Source organism: Hipposideros armiger, unplaced genomic scaffold (assembly GCF_001890085.2).
Source record: "Hipposideros armiger isolate ML-2016 unplaced genomic scaffold, ASM189008v1 scaffold_319, whole genome shotgun sequence".
Taxonomy (NCBI): Eukaryota; Metazoa; Chordata; class Mammalia; order Chiroptera; family Hipposideridae; genus Hipposideros; species Hipposideros armiger.
This window is the reverse complement of record NW_017731669.1, coordinates 173,243-195,146: the sequence shown is the minus strand read 5'-3', so window position 1 is coordinate 195,146 and position 21,904 is coordinate 173,243. Positions and strand designations below refer to the sequence as shown.

The following is a 21,904-nucleotide window of genomic DNA, read 5'->3' as shown; positions in this document are numbered from 1 at the left end:
CAGCCGCGCGGGGCCTGTGGGAAGCGGAGTGACGGAGCGAGCGGCTGTTGGAGGAAGGAGGTGGGGGCCGGGAGCGCAAATGGCGTTGAGATGGTTCAGGGCCCTGTTCAAACTCCAGCGCTGACCATTCACCGGCGGAAGCGGCGGCGCAGGAGGCGGCGGCGGCCCAGCGGGGGCACGTAGCGGACTCCAGTACCGGCTCCGGTGGCCAGGGAGGCCTAGGCCCAGGCCCTGCTGGCTGCACTCAAGGCGGGGAGGGAAGTTGCGGTGCCGCCGCTCCTCCCCCCCTTCCACCAGGTTTCTATTTACCGCGAGCGGAGTCGCGGGTTCTGACGGTGGCGGAGCCCCTTGCCCTTCTTTACGCACCAACCGGCCTGGTCCTCCCGCGCAGGACTCCGGCACCGGCCCGTGGGATTTTGGGGGCGGGAGAGGCGGAGGCGGCCCGAGGCCAAAGCACCCGCCAGGCGCCGAGGGTAAGTGAGGTCTCGGGCGGCTGCCTAGGCCCGGAGCGAGCTAGTGAGAGTGGGGGAGGCAGGGGTCTGGCAGGGAGTGATGGAAGTCGCGCTGTCTCACCTACCCGGCCTCTAAGGAAGTTGGGCAGGGGAACGACCTGAGAACTCTTTTTTTTTTTTCCCCCTCGGTTTTATTTGTCCTGCTTTTGAGTTCTTTCCGGGCGGCTGCTAATTTACTTCCCTCCCCAAGCGCGGTCGAGTGTGTTCGTTTCAGCCCCGAATCCTTGGCCGTCTTTTCCTCCGCCCCTGGTCGTCTCCGAGGCCTTACCCTGCCCTGGGGATTCGATGGCAGAGGCTTCCGGGGCGTCGGAAGCAACATCCCTTTCCTGGGCGGTGGGGGCGGGGAGGAGAAAAGTTGCGGGAGCTTTCAGCCATAGGGGGCCCGCTTCTCTCGCTACCCCTAGGCACACAGACCACCCGCAGGTGAGGATTTCTGGGTGGTTACTTTTGCCTATTCCGGCTTTCATTCCTAAACCCTTGGGGAGCCGAAAGACTTGATTTGGATGGGGGTTAAAGTGTGAGGACTTTTTATCCCAGTGCGCTTCCCTGAAGATTCGACCTGGCTTTGGGCTAACGAAAAGGCCCAGCGACCATACTTAGTTTTGAATCATTCTTTCCTTCATAGTTGGGATGATAGTCTTTGGAAGGGGAAGAAACCTGAGCAAAAAAGCCTTGTGTAGTTGAAATATTCTTATTATGTCAAGTATGTCCGCACACTTATTTTTGAATTTTTACGCACTTTACACTCTAGGCTTAGATAATGCCATCACAATAATCTGTCTAGTGACTTTTAAAAAAAGACATTATGGAAAACTATAAAGGAAGTCAAAAGTAAGGGTATATTATGTAATGAACTCCCATGTATGTACTCATCTCTCAGATTGAACAGTTATTAACTCTTCACTAAATTTTTCTTGTTTCCATGCTTTACATTCCACACTCTTTGAAGTTAGAGAATCGTTGGCATTATTTCATCAGTATTTCAGTTTATATTTGTAAAATATATGAACTCTTTAAAAAAACAAGCATGATTTTCTTACCACTTAAAATAATTAATTTTGTAATACCAAATATTCACCTGCAGACTTTCAACTTGGAACAGTGAATGCTTTGTGGTTTTAGGACCATTTTGCAATGAGTTTTTCTGGTGTGGGCCTGAAGGAGCTCAAGTGTACATTTTTGGTTTGGCCTTTAGTCAGCATTTTTAGGTCATTACCGTGTAAGTGTATCCAAATCGTTCCAGCTTTGTTGGTGTGTGTAAATGTAGGTCTGTAGATCAGGGCTTTACATTCTTAGAGAAATGAAAAGAAATACTTTATTTTGTAGCTGCCAAATAAATATACTTAGTTTTGTTTAGGATATACTTAAGAAGGACAGTAAGATTCTTAGTGTAAGTCTACAGTAGAAGAGGAAATAGATCTCCGTTAGGAAAATGTTTGGTGACGTGTGAAAAGGTCTTTTAAACAAACTGTGTACTCTTAATGCACATGTGTATGATGATTAAATTAATTATTTTGTCAAATTAGAGTTGGCTTCTAACAAAGCAAGAAAGGGGAAAATCCTCTACTGAATATATATATAAAACTAAGTTTATAGCGATTCACTATAAATTACAAGAATTTAAGTTAATAAAGGGAAAACATTTAAAGTATAGATCAAAACACATTCAAATGTGTAAGTCAAATATCACTCCAGTTGTAAATTTCAAAGTATGAAGATTTTTTTTCAAGCCCTTAGGCAATTGTTTATTTTTTCTAGCTGTATTTATTATATTGATATTTAAACTTTAAAAGGTCAAAGTGTAAGAAATGGATAGAATTGATAGTGTTTAAAAAGTACTGTAATTAGTTTTTAAAAATGTTTGACCCCTGATTTTTGTCCTGAAAATTTTCTTGTCTTAGTATTTATTATTAACATGTAGATTCATCAGATGAATTTTTTATCTTTTATGAAGTGGAGAGGAAAATAAAGTTAAATGTTTCTGTTGCTTCATTTAATAATCCATGTACCACTGTGATCTGCCGGAGTTCAACAGCTCCAGAAAATATAACTCAGCAAATGAGCACAGTACTATAGGGACAAGGAAGATAGATTAAGTATGGTTTATTGTGCTAGGGAGGTGACCAACTAAGGAATGTTTTTCAAATCATGCTTTAAATTACATTAGACCAAGAATCAGAATCTTTAAGCTTGAGTTAAAAGCTGCAGGTTCTAATGTGTGAGGAAATAGCACAATTTTCCCAATCCCCCACCCCGTCGTGAATAAGTGCTCTGAAATTACAAAGAGTTAAATTTAGTCAATTATTTGATGTTTCTGTGACCCTGCAAAATATGAACATTTTGTGCTTAAGATTTTTATATTAGGGATAATTACCCTATTAGATTATTTTTTAAAGGTAAAAGTGATGTTTATGGAAATAATAAGTAGATTCATTTAAACATGAAAAAATTGATGTTCCACTATAGGTTGGTTTTGTGTATGCTGTATAATGAGTTGGTTAGTCTTACTTTGTAAGCAGCATATGAATATGTGCTGATTGTAAAAAAAAAAAAAGTTGACATGGAAGTATATAGAATAAAAAATGAGGCCCCCCTCTTTGTATACTCTCCCCATATTTATTTAACAATTTTAAAGATTTGTATCTTGAATGTTGAAAAGCCACATGGGGAGAATCCCTGAGTTCTTATTTTTATATTCAGTGTTAACACTTAAGTATGTGGTGGTTATATATTTTCTTACATTTTTTTTTCCACAGAGAATATGAAACAGGTGTCAAAATGACATCCAGATTTGGGAAAACATACAGTAGGAAAGGAGGAAATGGCAGTTCAAAATTTGATGAAGTCTTTTCCAACAAACGGACCACCCTTAGCACAAAATGGGGAGAGACCACATTTATGGCTAAATTAGGGCAGAAGAGGCCCAATTTCAAACCAGATATCCAAGAAATTCCGAAGAAACCTAAGGTAGAAGAAGAAAATACTGGTGATCCTTTTGGATTTGATAGTGATGATGAGTCTCTACCAGTTTCTTCAAAGAATTTAGCCCAGGGAAAGGGTTCCTCTTATTCAGAAACTAGTGAAACTGCTCAGCTGGAAGACGTCACTTCTATACTTGCAGCTAATAGCAAAATTAGTCATGCAGTGGGTGAAGACAGTGTTGTTTCTGATAAATGCTTACATTTGGAGGATACTTTGCTTGAGAAAGAAAAGAGCACAAACCGAATCTTAGAAGATGATACCAGCAAAAGTAGCTGTGCTAAATTAAAGACTTCAGGTAAGCTTTGATTTTCTTTATTCTGAGCCAAAAGAGCTTTGTATAAGCCATTTAGTTAAATGATGTAAATTCTAAAATATACTTCCTGGGTTTTCTGTCTGCATTTATGATTAATGGGAACCATAGATAACTTTGTAGAAAAATTTAAGAACTTTAAAGAAACCAATTGGGGGTTGAAATTTTATTTAAACAACTTGGATAATAATGTGTCCAGACTATTAACTCATGGTAGGTACATTTGGGAACAGTCTTTCATAAATCCCTAACTCCAATTCCAATAAGAAACATCTCTTTGTTGTGTTAGGCTTACACAGTATCTCATTTCTATTACTCTGGGGGATTTGGATGGTTACTGATAATGAAAATGAGATGAGCATTTACAGTGAGGATTAGTTAGGTTTAGTAGTGTTAGGCTTTCCTCCAAAACTAGTTTAGGAAGATTAAGGAGGTATTGAATGCAAACATTGAATAATTGAACTTCATTGCAAATTGAGATTAGTTTGTAGTCTGTTTGGCACTGGTAGCCACTTGTATTAATAGGTTTTAATCCACAAAACCAGTTGTATTTTTAAAATGTTAATTTGTAAATCTGGCATCTAGTGTTCATTCCTAAAACAATATATTTTATCAGTTGTACCTCTACTCCTTTGGTAAAGGATTTGAGACTTATAAAAATGATGAGTGTGCAATTAACTAAAAGACTGACGAGCTAAGATCAGATATGGCTGGGAGACTGTGTAAGTCTTAGCAATAGGACAAGGATGGCACTGTAGTTGAAAACAAACCTTAGTTCTTGACTTCTTGGCAAAGTTTAGTGATATAAAAGGTTGTATAGATCCCATATTTTGCAAAGAAGTAAAGACAAAACTTTCTTAGTACCAACTTCTTAAGAGAACTTTGTCCTGTGGAGGCTTGGTATAAGGTGCCTCAAACAGTATGATAAAAGACTGCTTTGCATAGTTACAGTAAAAATGCTGAACATTTTTCACTCTTGCCCTTGGATGAGAGGATGAGCCAGCTGTTATTGTCATTCCCTTGATTTTCCCGGTTAATTCTGATTTGGCAGTCCTTATGCTTTGCCCACATTTCTCCTGAAGCATTGTTCATATCTTAAGGTTAGTTTAACTTTTCATAAAACGGAGCATAAAAACTGTTTCCAGGTCAGCTCCTAAAAATGTGTTATAATTGTAGAACTTGGAGCCAAAATGGACTTTTAACTCAGCTCTCATTTTATAGATGTGGCTCAAAGAAGAGGTCAAATGACTGTCCAAGGTCAGCTAGTGACAGAATGGGAATGAGATTGATTTTCAACAAGGTTGAGCACTGTGCTAGGCTTTGGGAGTGCTGTTCCACTACAGTTGTCTAGTGTTCTTACTGCCCTCTCCCGCTGTCTTTGGATAGTTGATTCACAATGTAGGGCAGATAGGCTGGAGGAGGGATGATGAGGCTGGGGAAGTGGTGAAACTGGTCAAGGAAGGCAGACACAGTCTTCCCTAAGTGCTGTCTTTTGGAGAATAGGGCATCATTGGCAGGCAGAGGGTATCAAAGGGGATGAATGTTTATGTGGAGGGAGAACCGGAATTGGAAGTTAAATATTCAAAGGCAGCAACTGCATAGGTAGCTTTGCTGGTGTTAACATCTAGAATATAAATGTTCATTCTGCCATATGAAGTTGTTTGGTGGGAACTGGACACAGTTTTCTGTAGAAATGAGGTAATAGCTTCCCAGTCTAATGTAGCTGAATTGTAATTCTGGTGCTGATACTGTGGCCTGACAGAATCCAAACTCCATTATAATGGGTTTGTGAGGAGAAAATATATGCTAAAATACAGATAGAGATCTTCAAGAACATCTTGTCTGTCTTCTTTCCTCCTCCACAAGGCACCCTTAGTGGGAAGGGAATGGTGTAGCACTATGAATATTTCATTTTTTTCTCCTCTTTGGCTACCCAGAGCAGCCCCTTATAGGATAAGAAGGGAACTTTGAGGGAGTGCTTTTAATTCTCATGGTAGTAGTCTTATCCTAAGTTGTTCTCACAAATATTCGTAAGTTTATATGTTTACAGTTGGTTATAGTTCTGGGAATACTTCTGTACGTTATGACTTTTTCCCGTTTGCTTATTCTCTCTAAAATTTGGGCACTTTCCCATGTCTAAACTTTTTTCTTGCATTATATCTCATATTGTCATTGCCTTTACCCTCATTCAGAAAGCCTTCTGATTTTAGTTGAAGTTTAGAAACCCAAACCTAAGTTTTTGATAAAAGGGGTTTCTATAAATCTAAAGTGATTCCTAACCTCTGGAATTAGAGATTTTTTTGAGAATGACAAAATTTTGAACTTCAGATAAAAGTGCTTGTATACATACCTACTTAGGTCTCAGAAATCTCTGAAATCCTTTGCAGGTCAGGTTCAGGCATTTTATTCGAGAACCTTTGAGAATTTTATGATCAAGCTTTTCAGAGTATATAAGCTAAGTTTCATAGTATCCTTCCAGTGGAATGTTCCTGCTTATTCAGACCATTTGTCACGTGTAATTAGATTACTACTCCCTTATCTGTAAGGGACACATACTAAGACCCCGTGCTTGAAACCGCAGATAGTACCAAACCCTATATATCCTATGTTTTTTCCTACACATGCATACCTATATCAAAGTTTAATTTGTAAATTAAGCACAGTAAGAGATTAACAACAATTATAAAATAGAACGATTATAATATATTGTAATAAAAGTTACGTGAATGGCTTTGGGGTCATTATTAAGTAAAGTACTTGAACACAAGCATTGTGGTATTGTGACAGTCATCTGATAACAGAGAAGGCTACTAAGTGACTAATGGATGTGTAGTATATACAGTGTGGACACGCTGGACAAAAAGGAGGATTCACGTCCTGGTAGTTGAAGTGGGATGGCAAGGGTTTCATCACCCTACTCAGAATGGCACGCAATTTAAAACTTATGAATTGTTTAGTTTTGTAATTTTCCATTTAATAATTTCGGATCATGATTGACTGCGGGCAACTGAAATTGTGGGAAACAAACTGTGGATAAGTGGGGGACTGCTGTACATCACATCAGTGTAAAGGGCTTATCCAAGCTCAAACTTATATAATTTCTCCTGGCGTTAAGTTTTTAAGTGATCTCTCTCTATAGGGGAATTTGTGGTTAATTTCTAAGTATTATTAAAATTCTTTAAATGTTTCATATCGGATAATACTTTTAAAAATTGTGGCTTATTTGAAGAGGAAACTCAGAATGAGGTCATGATAAAACATATAATATGGTTGCCATTTTCCAAATAGATGTTTGATGCGTAAGGGAGCAAGAATCAAGATTACAAACTGTAAATGAGAACTGCAAGGAATAACTGAGTTGGTAAAATGCCCTAACTCTTTGATTTAAATACCAAAAAACTTTTACCAGCTTCAATAGTTGTCAGTATATGGCAAATCTTGTTTCATCTCTTTTGCACATTACTCTTTCCACCTCCCATCCTCTACTCTCTAGATTATTTTAAAGCAGATTCAGGACTTCCTATTTTATTTGCAAATACTTTAGTTGCAGTTGCTGTTCAAGTCAGTGAGTTCTCAAACAGGTGTGCCACTTAAAAGTGACTTAACAGGACCTAAAGGTTTGCCCTTTTAAGAGATCTCAGAATATTCTTTAGTGTGGAATCCAGGGCTGTATGCAATAAGGGTAAAAGAAGGCTTCTTTTGCCTTTTATATGAGGCTACTTCCATTTTCCATCTTTGTGCTTTCTGCTGCAGGTTTTTATTCTGGACTCGAGAATAAAGTGTGCAAAGACTTATATTTCTACTTGGCACACTTTCCTTGCTAGCAAACTGGGATTCAGTCTACACATCCTGCCAAATATTGAGATAACTACTGCATAGGCTCTTAATTTGCACAACTGGTTTTGTAGCCAATAAATTTTTTCCATTTGCTTAAAGCTAAACTGAGTATTTGTGTAAGTTAGAGTGATGTTACTGTCAGCACGTTAAGAACTTTGATTTAGAACTGAGGGTGATTTTTATAAAGGGAAATGAATTGTTCTATTCCTGAAAGCTTAAAATAGGCCGGGAACTTGTGACCTGAGATGAGATTGTCATCTGCTTTTTGGATAAAGTACAGGTGATTAATGAAGATTATTAAAGAATTCTGAACGTATAGCATCAGCAAGAGTTACTTGCCTTTATTTAGATATTGAATATGTTTGTTGTATAGAATATACCTATGTCATACCTAAAATCAGCTGCTTTTAAGAGAAGTGGGTAAGAGACCTATTATTTATTAAGTTCCTGTTTTGTGCTGAGTCCCTTATATATCAGCTGATCCTTAATCACAATTGTGTAAGGCAAGTTTTACTCCCATTTTATGGAAGATCAAGCACAGTTTAGAAAGGCTGAATAACGTGAACTATTAAGTGGAATATCTGAGAAATATTCAAAGTGTTCTTATACAGTGCTGCTGTATTCTGATGTGAATAAACTTAATTTTATCATATTTAAAGCCTTATCTTTAACATACTCTCACTATATGATCTTGATCTTGATATTATCTTAATGTTGGAGATAACTTGATTTTGACAAAGAACAAATTATGGATTCTCTCTTGCCTCTATTTAAATAATTTTTTAAAAATATGAATGATGGCCAAACTACTGACAATACTTAGTGCATAAAACTGACCTTATTTTTAAAGCTAATAAGTATCATACTTTTTGATTTTTTGTGCTGTATAAAAATGCAAATTCAACATGTAAATTTTGAAGGAGACTAATTTTAATTAAATTCATTTTGTTTTAAAGTAGAACTTTAATTTCTTGTAAATGATTTTCTTAGTAAAAGGATCATTCTTAAGGCTTAAGCAATAACAAAGTGTGGGTGACAACACATTTGTATAGTACTTGATGCTTTTCAGAGCATTTTCCATATGGATTCCATTATTAGGATTTGGAGCAAGATGATACATCTCATAAATTTTTCTAGTCCAGCCACTGACTCTTCAGGAAGCACTTCTCAACTTTTTCAGAGCCCTGATGGTGGAGGAAGATGAATTGTTTATGGGAAGGTCTGGGGGATGCCTTTCTTCCAACCATCCAGCAAAAGGTGTCCTTTATATGCTGAGTGTTGGGTGTGTGTCCATGGATAAGATCTTGCTTATTCACATTCTAGTGGTCAAGACAGAGATTGAATAAAGAATAAGATGTGTGCTCAGAGTTACAGGAAAATATATAGGGTGCTGTGAGAGTGTATAATAGGTTCGTGTACCTGGGAGGGGTGGGGCAAAGCTGACATTGAACTTGAGACCTGGTGCACTGAGAAAAGATAAAAGTGGCAGAGCTTCATGACATGGGCAGTGAGGAAGAAAGAGACATCAAGAATAATTCTCAAGTAACTAATATGAGCAACTGAGCTCACAGGGGGATGTCATGAACAGGATGTTTTGAGGTAAAGTCCATTAGTTCAGTTTTGAGCACATTGGATTTGAGATGTTTGTGATATGTTAAAGATGCAGTAGGATCTGCTGGTGTGGAACTTGCAGTAGATAAAAAAAATCTTGGTTTGAGATTCAGCATATGAGTGTAAATGCTATTTGAAAGTATAGGATTAGATGAAGTCATTAAGGAGAAAAACGGAAAAGCACTGAGCTCTGAAGAACTTGCAATACCTCATAGATGGAGAGAAGAGGAAGAAAAACAAAAAGGAAATTGAATAGGAGCAATTAGAACACCTGAAGGACTATCAAGCAAGTGATATTTTATAGAGATCAGCAGAAAGGTGTTTCATGAAGGGTCAACTGACTTGGAATGCAGCTGCCAAGTCAGTGAAAATGAGGACTGCAAAGCAAGCATTGGAGTTTGCATCTTAGATTGGAGTGGTCTCTGAGTGGTGAGTACACAGTGAGGACATAGGGGTAGCAAGTGTACACAGCTTGTTAAAGGTGTTTAGAGGGCAGAAGAAAAAGGGCAGTTAGAGGTTCTGGAAGGTTTGATTGCATGGGAGAGCCTTGTAGCATAGGATCCAAAGCACAGGGGGAAAGCCATCTTGGGAGAAGGGATACTGCATTTCCTGGTCAGGAGAAGGATGGGTGAAAATGTGAGCTTAGTGAGAGGATGGAAGATAAGATGCTTTATGGATGGAAACATTTTTTTCCCCCATTAAGTGACAGAAGAGGTTATCTCTGAAAGGGAGAAAGTAGAGCAGGATATTATCGGGGTTTGAGGGAAGAGACAAAGGGTTCAATTTGACGTTGCAGAAAGAAGAGCTGTCTAGAGAGGCTTTCTGGACATACATCATTGGGGCCTTAGTTGAAGTTTGTGTCACTAAAAACTCATGGTCACTAATCTACCCATTATATAAGTGATTGTGTTTTCCCCCTTCCATTAGTAGGTCCCATTAGCCAGAACCTACATAGAATATAGAACATTGGATAAAATAATTAGAATTATCCTGGATTGGCATTTTGCCTAACAAGAGGTGGAATGAACAGAGAAGAAAGAGCAGTTAGGGTATTGCTCAGAGAGTGTTTGAAATGATGGACTGTGGAATTTAAAATGTTCAGGAACGGGACAAGGCTACTAGTAGATAGGAGAAAGGAGAGAAGAGGGGTCAGTATACTGAGTCTTATTAAATAAAAGTCAAGAATGGGATTACTGGAACAAACAAGTTGAATATTGATAGGTTGTGATTTAAAAGTGGGTTATTGGTCTGGCCGAGTGGCTCAGTTGGTTAAGAGCTCGCTCAAGAGTGTGAGCTCTGAGCAACAGTGGTTCGAGTCCTGGCCCGAGCTGAGCTACTGCTGAGCTGCCAACAGGTGGCAGGATGGCTCAGCTAAAAAAAATAAAAGTGGGTTATTTGATTTTAATACTTAAGAGGTGAAACCTTTTAGGACACGACAAGTTCCTGATCAAATTGTTAGAAGTAGTGGCCAAGATGGAATGCAGAAGATATGATGGGAGAAGGTTAAAGAACTGGGAGGTCAGGGGGTTGTGATTTGGTGGAATTGAGGATGACGACAAAACTGGCATGGAGGGGTAGAGTAAAATCCTTACATGAATAAGAGGTTGTTAGATGACTGATATGGGGGAGATTAGAGGGTAACTAGCTAGGTAGCACAAGCCTCAAAGAATGGGCTTTTATAAGAGGAGCAATAGTTTTTGTTTGTTTGTTTGTTTTTTAAAGTTTTTATTGGGGAATTGGGGGAATGGGAACGGACAAGTTGCTTTTGTTTTGTTCTTCAGTCTAGTTGTGGAGGACGTTGCTTCACTGGCCCAAGTTGCTGGCCCCATCATTGCACTCTTCCTGGGTGAGGCAGATCAGTCGCCGGCTTCTGGACGGCCGCTCACTGTGGCTGCTGGCCACTCACGCTGGCTGCTGGCTATATACGGTAGCCCATGGCAACCCACTGCCACAGGGGCTGCAGCCTACGCCATAACCGGCGACTCAGGGCAGCCCAGCTCCAGGTTAAGCTGTTGTTCAGCGTCTTAGCTGTGGAGGGCAGTGTCATTGGCCCTTTTATGTGGGATCCGAACCGGGGCTCTCTGGCATCCCAAGCCAGTTCGTAACCATTGCGCCACTCGGCCGGCCCGAGGAGCAATAGTTTTATAAAGAGGCATACCAGTGACCCCAGAACCATCCTACTCTGAGATACGGGGTGCGGGGGCTGCAGGAGAAAAGATTCTCAGCTTTCAACTAGGACAAGGAAGTGGGAGAAGGATTGAGCCCTCAGGTATTTGTGAGTATGCCGATCACTGAGGGCTGGATACTCAGAATTTAAGGGTGTGGTAGGGGTGGGAGTGGGGGTGGTGGGTTGTTGGATTGAGGTTGGAAAGACAAACGTTTTGAGTATTAGAGCACAGGAGAAGGTAGATAACAAGATACGTTTACGTTTTGGATCTGACCCAGAGAAACAGATGAGAGGGATGGTGGCTTTAGAACCAAATTTTCCTAGAGCAGTTTTCATACCTTTGTCCACAAATCATCTGAAAAGTTTTTGCAAACTGTCTCCACTTCATACACTCCCGCCCTCCATATATTTTTAAAGTTTGCATCTTGATTTATCAGTCAAGGTCCCAGCTGGAAACAGATGGTATACCCCAGTTAGGCTAATACCAGGAAGGCTTTTGTAAAGGGGCTGTTTACAAAGGTGAGGGAGAAATGTTAGGAAAAGCACATGAGATGGTGCCCTGATCTTGGTTAGCTGCGGTAAAGCTATTATCACCCGTTTTCACAGGGACAGTATTATCTAAGCCATATTAATATTAGGAAACCACTTTAGGAGGAGCAGTATCCTCCTGTTGAAGGGCTTTATAAGGAAAACATTAGAGGAGTAAGATAACCTGATCCTAACTCTCCTAACTTCCTTTGTCCTGGTTGGGCTTCTCGTGGGTGGAACCCAGTGGAAGCCTGAGGGTAGAGAAGAGTGGAGAGTGATCTGGACTACTAGTGGAAGATATCTGGTGTAATATCTAAAAAACAAACAAACAAACCCAAAACACCAAACTGGGAAGTTCTGTGGAAATGCATACAATTATGTAATCACTATCAAGATCAAATGTTTCCATCAAGTTACAATTTCCTTCATACTTCTCTGTGTTCAGTCCTGTTTCCTGTCTCCATCCTCTGGCATCCACGCATCTGTTTTGTTTCTGTGTAGTTCTGTCTTCTCCAAAATGTCATAAACGTAGGATCATATAGTGTGAAGCCTTATCAATCCAGCCTTTTTCATGTAGCATAATGCTTTTAAGAGTTGTCGCATGCATTCCTTTTTATTGCTGAATAGTATTCTGATGTGTATATGTATGTGAGGCCGTTCACTAGTTGAAGGACATTTGGATTGTTTTCAGTTTTTGGCAATTATGAATGAAGCTACTATAAACATTCATGTTTAGGTTTTTGTGTAGACATGTCCTCATTTCTCTTGGGTAGTAAGTTACCTAGGTGTGGGATTGCTGGTCATGAAAATATTGATTTTAAATTTAAATGCTTGCAAAGGATATAATTTCCTGTAAAATAATACATAATTTCCTGTAAATATTGACATTTTAAAATAAAACTTGCATGCAATTTGGGTGTCAGTGATTTGTTTTAACCTTTTGTTGTAAAATAAAGCAGATACAGAAAACCACACAATACACAGAAATATGTGTTTAGCTTAATGAATTATTTATAAGAGTAACACCCACGTCAAGGAATAGAATTTTGCAGGTTGACTGGTTAGCTCAGTTGGTTAGAGCATGGTGCTAAATATCACCAAGGTTGCTGGTTCAATCCCCATGTGGGCCACTGAGCTGCGCCCTCCTTAAGAAAAAAAAAAAAAGAAATAGAATTTTGTCAGCCCCTTCAGAAGCTCTTTCTTCACCCCCCAAAAAACTGCTATCCTGTATTTTATCATAATCCCCTTCTTGATTTTAAATGCCATAATTATTTACTGTTCATTTTCATACATTAAAAAGTGTTCAAGTTCTTTAATAGCCAAAAGATATACAGTGCCTTTTTCCTTTTTGAAATTGTATTTCTTTCCCACTTCCCCTTTAGAATTTTATCCTAATAAAAATACTGGGGGTGCCAAAAAAATGTAACTTTTTTTTTTTTTTTTAAGATTTTTATTGGGGAATTGGGATGGGAACAGCGCTGGGGAATTGGGGGAAGGGGAACAGACAAGTTGCTGTCGTTTTGTTCTTCAGTCTAGTTGTGGAGGATGTTGCTTCACTGGCCCAAGTTGGCACCATCATTGCGCTCTTCCCAGGCGAGGCAGATCAGTTGCCGGCTTCTGGACAGCCGCTCAAGGGGGCTGCTGGCTACATATGGTAGCCCATGGCAACCCACTGCCACAGTGGCTGCATCCTATGCCATCGCCGGCGACTCATGGCAGCCCAGCTCCAGGTTGAACTGTTCAGCATCTTAGCTGTGGAGGGCAGTGTCACTGGCCCTCATATGTGGGATCCGAACCGGGGCCCTCTGGCGTCCCAAGCCAGTTCTTAACCATCGGCGCCACGCGGCCGGCCCCCAAAAATGTATCATTTTAAGAGATGTTATCTATGTATTACTTTTCAAAGTTGAATTGAATTATTGTAGCAATGTGTAGTATGACGTTAGCTCAAAAGATGGCATTAATCAAATGAATGTTAGCATCATTGTATTACAATTTTAATGCAGGTTTTTTTCCTTTCTTAAAATGTGTATACATTTTTTTTGGCACCCTCTGTATTTATGTTTAGTCTTTTAATGGTCATCCTTTTCATAATTTTTTGTACAAAAACATATATAAAGTTAAACTTTTAAGAAATTTTTTGTGATTATAATGTTCTAAGTATTTAAAAATTCTTCTAGATTGTTATGGCCACAATTATTAGTGCATAGTTAATCAAATATGAAGAGTATACATTTTAAAGGGAAATTTATTGAAATGTACGTCTTTATGACATGGGTGGGGCTGTTTTCAAAAATCAATTCATGTGTATATGGATGGATGAATATCATTGCTAGGATAAGAAGAGGCTTTGGCATCAGTCTATTCTCATTTTTTTAGTACATGTAAATACAGAGGGTGCCAAAAAATGTATATGCATTTTAAGAAAGGAAAAAACTGTATTAAAATTGTAATATAATGAATGACGCCAGTATTTCATTTGATTAACGTGATCTTTTGCGCAAATGTCATACTACACATTGCTACCGTAATTCAATTCAACTTCTAAAAGTAATACATAGATAGCATCTCTTAAAATGTGCACATTTTTTTTGACACCCCCTGTATAGAGAAACCATATTGACAAAATTAATGTGTAAAGAGTTTTGTTAATAGCAGTTTCTATTTTGGAAAGCAATAATTGGAAACCATCTAACATGCAAAGAATTTGTTACCTAGACATTAGAGTTACTCAGTTATTAAGCACAAAAGCCAATATTCTGTCATATTATTTCTCTATAGGTCATGCTCCACATTTGGAGCAACGTACTGTAGTATTAGGGATAGGTGAGTGATACGCCATTATTCATAATGTGCGAGTGTGATTAATCCCTGGTGGGTTGTTTTTGGACCAGTGTATGTGTAGAAGTGAATTTTCTTAAGACTTAATTGTGCCCGTATATGTTTTGGAAGGTGTTAGTGTAACTCTAGGGGTTTGAGGGACCTGTGTTTCTATTCTAATTTAAGGAGTTAATTGCCAACCTGAAAGGGAGGCCTACTGGTTGAGGAGTTGCTGGGGTGTGTGGTGTGTTTCCTGATCTCCTGGTGGCTAGAGATGGGCAGCTTGAGAAGGAGACCACAGGAGCAGACGATCTCCTTGGCGTGCGGGTGGCCTGTGACATTTGGTAACAGCCTCAGCAGTTGTGGAGTAGGGAAGTGGAGTTGACTTTGACTGCTCTGTTGAGTAGCACTTTTGAAGTTGTTTTACATTTATGTTTTATCTTTAAAATGTCATGTAAAATTTGTGTTTGATAGGTTTGCTTTATAGAATATAAAAATGTTTTAAATTATCGGTTGAAATGCTTAACATTTTTTAAAGTACTTTTTACCTTTCAAATCTCTGAGTAAAATCGATCCTCTGAGGAAGATATACCTCAGTTTTTCCTGTGGCTTTTTGGGTGCCTCTGATAAATAGCTACATACCTGTGTTGACAGTGAAAAAATAAGTTCTCTCCCACGGAAGCAAATAATTTCTTATATAGCTTTTCACAATCTTTAATATGCGTAGCATCAAATCTTTGTATCCTTAAAAACACCACACACAGAGCATTGTGCCTTTAAGAACACTTAAGGAAAGATTTTTAAGATGTATACTTATCGGGCAGGCTGGGTGGCTCAGTTGTTCAGAGTGTGAGTGCTGAGCAGCAAGGTTGCCGGTTCAATTCCTGCATGGGCCAGTGAGATGCACCCGAGCTGAGCTGCTGCTGAGCTGGTGAGAGCGTGTGCTCTTAACAAGGTTGCCGGTACAATTCCCGCATGGGATGGTGGGCTGCCCCCGCCCCCAACTTGATTGAATCCAGTGACTGGACTTGGAGCTGAGCTTGTGCCCTCCACAACTAAGATTGAAGGACAACGGGCTGGCCGAGTGGCTCAGTTGGTTAAGAGCTCACTCAAGAGTGCGAGCTCTGAGCAACAGCAGTTCGATGCCCGGCCTGAGCTGAGCTGCTGCTGAGCTGCCAACAGGTGGCAGGATGGCTCAGCTAAGGGAAAAAAAAATTGAAGGACAACAACTTGACTTGGAGCTGATGGGTCCTGGAAAAACACAGTGTTCCCCTTCCCCAATTCCCCAAAACTGTTCGCTTCCCCAGTCCCCCAATAAAATCGTAAAAAAAAAAAAAAAAAAGTACACTTTTAGATCTACCTTGTTCTGTTTTAGCAGTTTCCTGGTTTTCATGAACGTACCCTTACTTTTTAGTCTCTTTAGGGATATTTTGGCTGTTTCTAGTCCTTTGCTATTAAAATAAATGGTACACTGATGGATCATCTTTCTACTTATGTTTTTGAGCATCATGTCTCAGTGTAGTGGTAAGAGATGTTTCTAGAGGTAGAATTGAAAAGACATACACATTTAAGTTTTCACTTGATATTGCCAAATTTTCCACTATCAGTTGACTTTTTTTGCTTCATCCTTCTATCAAACTTTGGACTTTGTCGGTTGAGAGGTAGAAGAATGTTTATTTTGGGAATTTAATTTTTTTCATGTTAGAATATGTGCATCTTTATTTATTTTTAAAGATTTTATTAGGGAATTGGGGAAGGGGAACATTGTGTTTTTCCAGGCCCCATCAGCTCCAAGTCAAGTTGTTGTCCTTCAGTCTTAGTTGTGGAGGGCACAGTTCAGCTCCAAGTCCAGTCGCCGCTTTCAATCTAGTTGTTGGGGGGAGCGCAGCCCACCATCCCATGTGGGAGTCGAACCGGCAACCTTGTTGTTAAGAGCATGCACTCTCACCAGCTGAACCACCTGGCAGCTCAGTGGCAGCTCACTGGCCCATGTGGGAATCGAACCGGCAACCTTGTTGCTCAGAGCTTGTGCTCTAACCCACTGCTCCATCCTGCTGGCCCTTTATTTTTTAATTTAGTTAAAATTTTTACTTAGAAGATTCCCAGCCTTTTCTCCAATCACGCCAGTTCTTCCTGGAGTGACTTTTATTGTTATTTCAGCCTTTCTGACATGTTGTCACATATAAGCAATACAAACAGTTATATATGTATGTGTATTTAAATTCACAAAATGATAACATGCTGGTTTGTACCTTGCTCTTTCACTTAATGTATCTTGAGGATAATTCTATGTCAGCATATAAAAGTTTTCTTTCTAGCCTCCCTCCCTTTTTTTATTTAAGAAACCAATGCATGGTGTATCAATTTCTATATGTGCTTAACCAGTTCCTTGTTGATGTCAGACTTTTGGGTGGCTTTCATGTTTTTGTTTTCTTTTCAAGTTGCCTTATTTTTCAGACAAACACTACTTAATAACTGTGACTGTTAACCAGTGACTTAAGTTTACTGTCCCTCATCTACAAAATGGGATACAGGTTCACATTTCCTTACCTGAAAACTTCAGGGCCACATTCGTCTTGGAATTTAGGATTATTTTGGAATATAAAAAATGTATGTATTTTACATTAACACCCTATCTAGGTCTCAGGCGGCACTCTAATCAAAGACAGTGTTTCTTCATAAAAATAAAATGCCATCCTAAGTAGGTAGGATACATACTATAAATAGCCTCACTTAGATGAGGCCAGTTTTTGCTTCAGAATGTATTATGAGAAAACTTAGTTTCAGAACTTTTTGGATGTTGGAATTGTGGGTAAAAGCTGGTAAACTTGGAATAGTACCTTCCTCAGATGGTTGCTATGAGAACAGATGAATTAATAGATGGAAGTATTTGAACAGTACCAGGCACATACTGAGGGCTTAATAAATATAAATACAGTTCAACTTTGTTTTACTTTGATTTTTCCCCAGCTTTATTGAGATATAATGACATATAACATTATGTACTTTGATTTTTAATTGTGAATGAAAGAGTATCTTTTCATAAGTTACTCATTTCTATTTTTTTTCCTATTACATAATTGTCTTTTTATGTCTAGCTTTTTCTCCTGGGATGTTGGATTTATTGATGTGTAAGAATTCTTAATATATTAAGGAAATCAGCCTTTTGCATTTCCCTAATGACTAATGAATGCTTATTTGATATCGGTATAGTTTCTTTGGTGATGTGTGTTCAAATTTTTTGCTCATTTTTTATTGGGTTATTTTCTCATTGAACTTTAAGAGTTCATTATATATTCTGGATAGAGGGCTTTTATCAGGTATATTTATTGCAGACATTTTCTGTGAGTCTGTGGCTTATCTTTGCAGTCTCTTAACAATGTCTTTTGTAGAGCAAAAGTGATTAATTTTAATCAAGTCCCGTTTTATCAAGTATTTCTCTTAATGACAAGAAAGCACACTCTCTTTCTTAGGCAACCCCTTTGTTGGACAGCTCTAATTGATCTTTGATGTTCTTGCTCATCAGCCCTTATAATTCTATGAATTGAATGATTTCTACACATTGAATAAGCTTGTCGCTCTTCTCATGACCGCTACTCGTATATTTAATTTAAAAGCAGCTTGCATGTAATGGTGGCACCTTCTTATCTCCCAAGTTATTCCTGTGTTTATGGTTTCCAAAGCTACTTCTTCATCTGTACAGCCTCCTTAGCAAAAGTTGAAGATTTTGTTTAAATTTAGTCCTTAGCATATCATGTAATATACATTTGCCCAACATGTTAGAACTTTTAACTTCTCATCTGGACCTCTTTTATTAATGTGGATTAAGATGGTTTATCTGCTTTAGTGTTTAAATTTTTAGCAGCCACCACTATAGGTAGTATAATATAATAGAACTCAGTATGGGTCTTTTTATGAGGTCTTTTGGCCATTGGTTTCATTGGTAATCTTTGCTGTTAACTCTCTGGGCCTCTTTTTCCTCATCTGTGTAGTGATGGGTTTGGTGCAAAGTGAAAGGAAATATCTTTACTTTTTTATAAGAAGAGTTAAGGAAGTATATATATACATATATATATGTATATATATTTAATATATACAGATGAGCATGCAGTTATAAAGATGTATACATCTCTGTGTGTGTATCCAGCTTCACTAAACCTTAATTCATAGCCAATCTTATTTTATTTTTATTCCCACCTATTCTGTTTCCACAGTGGATTATTTTGAAGCAAATTCCAGACATTTCATACATAAATGTAATTCTTTAATGGATTAGGATTTCAAAAAAGACAACTACAGTACTACTTTAAGGTACTTTATATGTACCTTTGCCAGTTTTTACATTTTAAGCTTTTGAACAGACTGTTTACAGACAGTATATACAATTCAAGAGGTCCAAAAGTCTTTTCCCTCATCCCCATCCCCATCGGGAGTACATAATGTAAACCTGCCTCATTGTTTTTTACCACTGTGTTGTGGCTGTATGATAGTTTAGTAGTTTTTTGTTTTGTTTTGTTTTAAAGATTTTATTGGGGAAGGGAAACAGCCAAGTTTTTGTCCTTCAGTCTTAGTTGTGGAGGGCGCAGCTAGCTCAACTCCAAGTCTAGTCACCATCTGGTCTCCTGTTGGCAGTTCACTGCCACTCATTTCAAGGTGCGGCGTTCAATCTTAGTTGCGGGTGGGCATAGCCCACCAATCGCGTGCAGGATTTAAACTGGCAACCTTGTTGTTAGGAGCATGTGCTCTCACCAGCTGAGCCATCCTGCCACCTGTTGGCAGCTCAGCTCGGGCACAGGTCATTGGCCCATGCGGGAATCAAACCGGCGACCCTGTTGCTCAGAGCTCGTGTTCTTAACCAACTGAGCCACTCGGCCAGCCCTTGCAGGAGCTCTTTTTAAGTTAAGGAAATTGACCTTTTTTTCCTTTAAGAATTTTATTGGGGAATTGAGGGAGGGGAACAGTGTTGCGGAATGGGAACAGCCAAGCTGTTGTCCTTCAATTAGTTGTGGAGGGAGCAGCAAGCTCAGCTCCAAGTTCAGTTGCGCCGCTCAGCTCAAGGTGCTGTGTTCAATTAGTTGCAGGTGGGAGCCACCATCACATGCGGGAGTCGAATCAGCAGCCTTGTTGTTACGAGCGCGCGTGCTGTATCCACTGAGCCATCCGGGCGGGCAGCTCCTCTCAAGGTGCCGAGTTCAGTCTTAGTTGCGGGTGGGCATAGCCACCATCCCATGTGGGAGTCGAACCCGGCAGCCTTGTTGTTAAGAGCGCATGCTCTATCCACTGAGCCATCTGGTTGTCAGGTTCAGTCTTAGTTGCGGGCAGGTGTAGCCCACCATCGAGCAGGCAGTCTTATTGTTAGGAGCACATGCTCTCAACAGCTGAGCCATCTTGCCACCTGTTGGCAGCTCAGCAGCAGCTCAGCTTGGGCCCATGTGGGAATCGAACCAGCAGCCCTATTGCTCAGAGCTCGCTCTCTTAACCTAACTCTTTACCAACTGAGCCACTCGGCTGACCCTGTTTGTGTTTTTATTTTGAAGGGAATCATCTATTTCCGTTCAAACTTAAAAATCTTAAATGAATAAAGGGCATTTAATTAATCATTTACGTGAGGTGGCTCACTGCTCTTTAGATAAGCAGAATGAGCCTAGAGAAGTACTATGACTTGTCAAATTTTTGCACATCTGGTTATTGGCATAGCTGTGTGGTTTCAACTCCATACTAGTGAAAACTCCCAAATTCCATGTAGTCTTATTCTCCCTTATATATTACCTAATATACTAAAGATTGACTAGTCATTCTAAAATCTAGTGATGTTAAAGGCATTTATTAAGTATCTGATTGCAGATGGTGTTCAGCTAAGTCTTGTACTGAGAACTTTCTACACATTCAGTCTTTACCTCTAGCTTGAGGAAGAAAAATAGACCTTGAAATATGGTTTTGGATTCCTTGCATGAAGCTAATAGACACAGGACATAAGGGAGTATTGATGAACTTACAAGTTAGAGATTCCACTAAGAAAAGTCTTAGACTAGTCAGGGACTACTTCGTAAATTACTATATAAATGTCTAACCACTATGCTGAACACCTGAAATTAATATAAAATAATATTGAATGTCAACTGTAATTGAAAATTTTTTAAGGGGGGGGGAGAGGTGAAGGGGAATAAGAGGTCCAAATCCAGGTATAAAACAAATAAGTAATGGGGCTGTAATGTACAGCATAAGGAATATAGTCAGTAATATTGTGATAGCTGGTGAAGTGTCAAATGTTTGCTGGACTTACGATGGTTATCACTTCTTTAGGTATATAAATGTTGAGTAACTATGGTGTACGCCTGAAGCTAATATAATATTGTATGTTAGCTGTATTTTAATTAAAATCTTTTAAAAATTATATATTGTATATGATGGTAAAGTTGTAATAGCTATGATAATTTGCATCTGTGTGATGCTCTGTAACCTGCAAAATATCCTTAAGTGTATTATCTTTCATCTGTTCAATCTGCCCATGAGACAGATTTTATTAGTTCTTGTTTTCCAGGTGAAGAAACTGTATGAACTTTTTTTTTTTTTAAGATTTTATTGGGGAATTGGGGGAGGGGAACAGCATTGGGGAATCTGGGAAGGGGATCAGACAAGTTGCTGTTCTTTTTGTTCTTCAGTCTAGTTGTGGAGAACGTCGCTTCACTGGCCCATGTTGGTATTATCATTGCGCTCTTCCCGGGTGAGGCAGTCACTCTGGCCATTGGATGGCCACTCACAGCGGCTCACGGTAGTTCGCACCAGCTGCCGGCCGCTCACGGTAGCTCACGGCAGCCCACTGCAGCAGCGCCTGCAGCTTATGCCGTCACTGGCGACTCATGGCAGCCCAGTTCCAAGTTGAGCTGTTGTTCACCATCTTAGCTGTAGAGGGCGCAGCGTCACTGGCCCTCATGTGGGATCTGAACCCGGGTGCTGCTGCTTAGAGCTGGCGTCCCAAGCCAACACTTAACCAGCGTACCACTCGACTGGCCCTGAACAACTTCTTCTTTTTTTTTTTTTTTCAAGATTTTTTTATTGGGGAATTGGGGGGATGGGAACAGTGCTGGGGAATTGGGGGAAGGGGAACAGACAAGTTGCTGTCGTTTTGTTCTTCAGTCT

General features: G+C 39.5%; 1 protein-coding gene across 2 annotated transcripts in view; it reads left to right on the top strand.

Annotated features, from left to right (window-relative positions):
- The first annotated feature begins 15 nt into the window (after nt 1–15).
- Nucleotides 16–21,904, top strand: part of WAPL (WAPL cohesin release factor) — a 97,223-nt gene continuing 75,334 nt past the window's right edge. For both annotated transcript variants that reach the window (XM_019660516.1, XM_019660514.1), the window contains exons 1-2: nt 16–473; nt 3,269–3,789. In XM_019660516.1, coding sequence (XP_019516061.1) covers nt 3,291–3,789 — 499 coding nt within the window. In that variant the 5' untranslated portion in view covers nt 16–473; nt 3,269–3,290. The remainder of the gene's footprint in view (nt 474–3,268; nt 3,790–21,904) is intronic.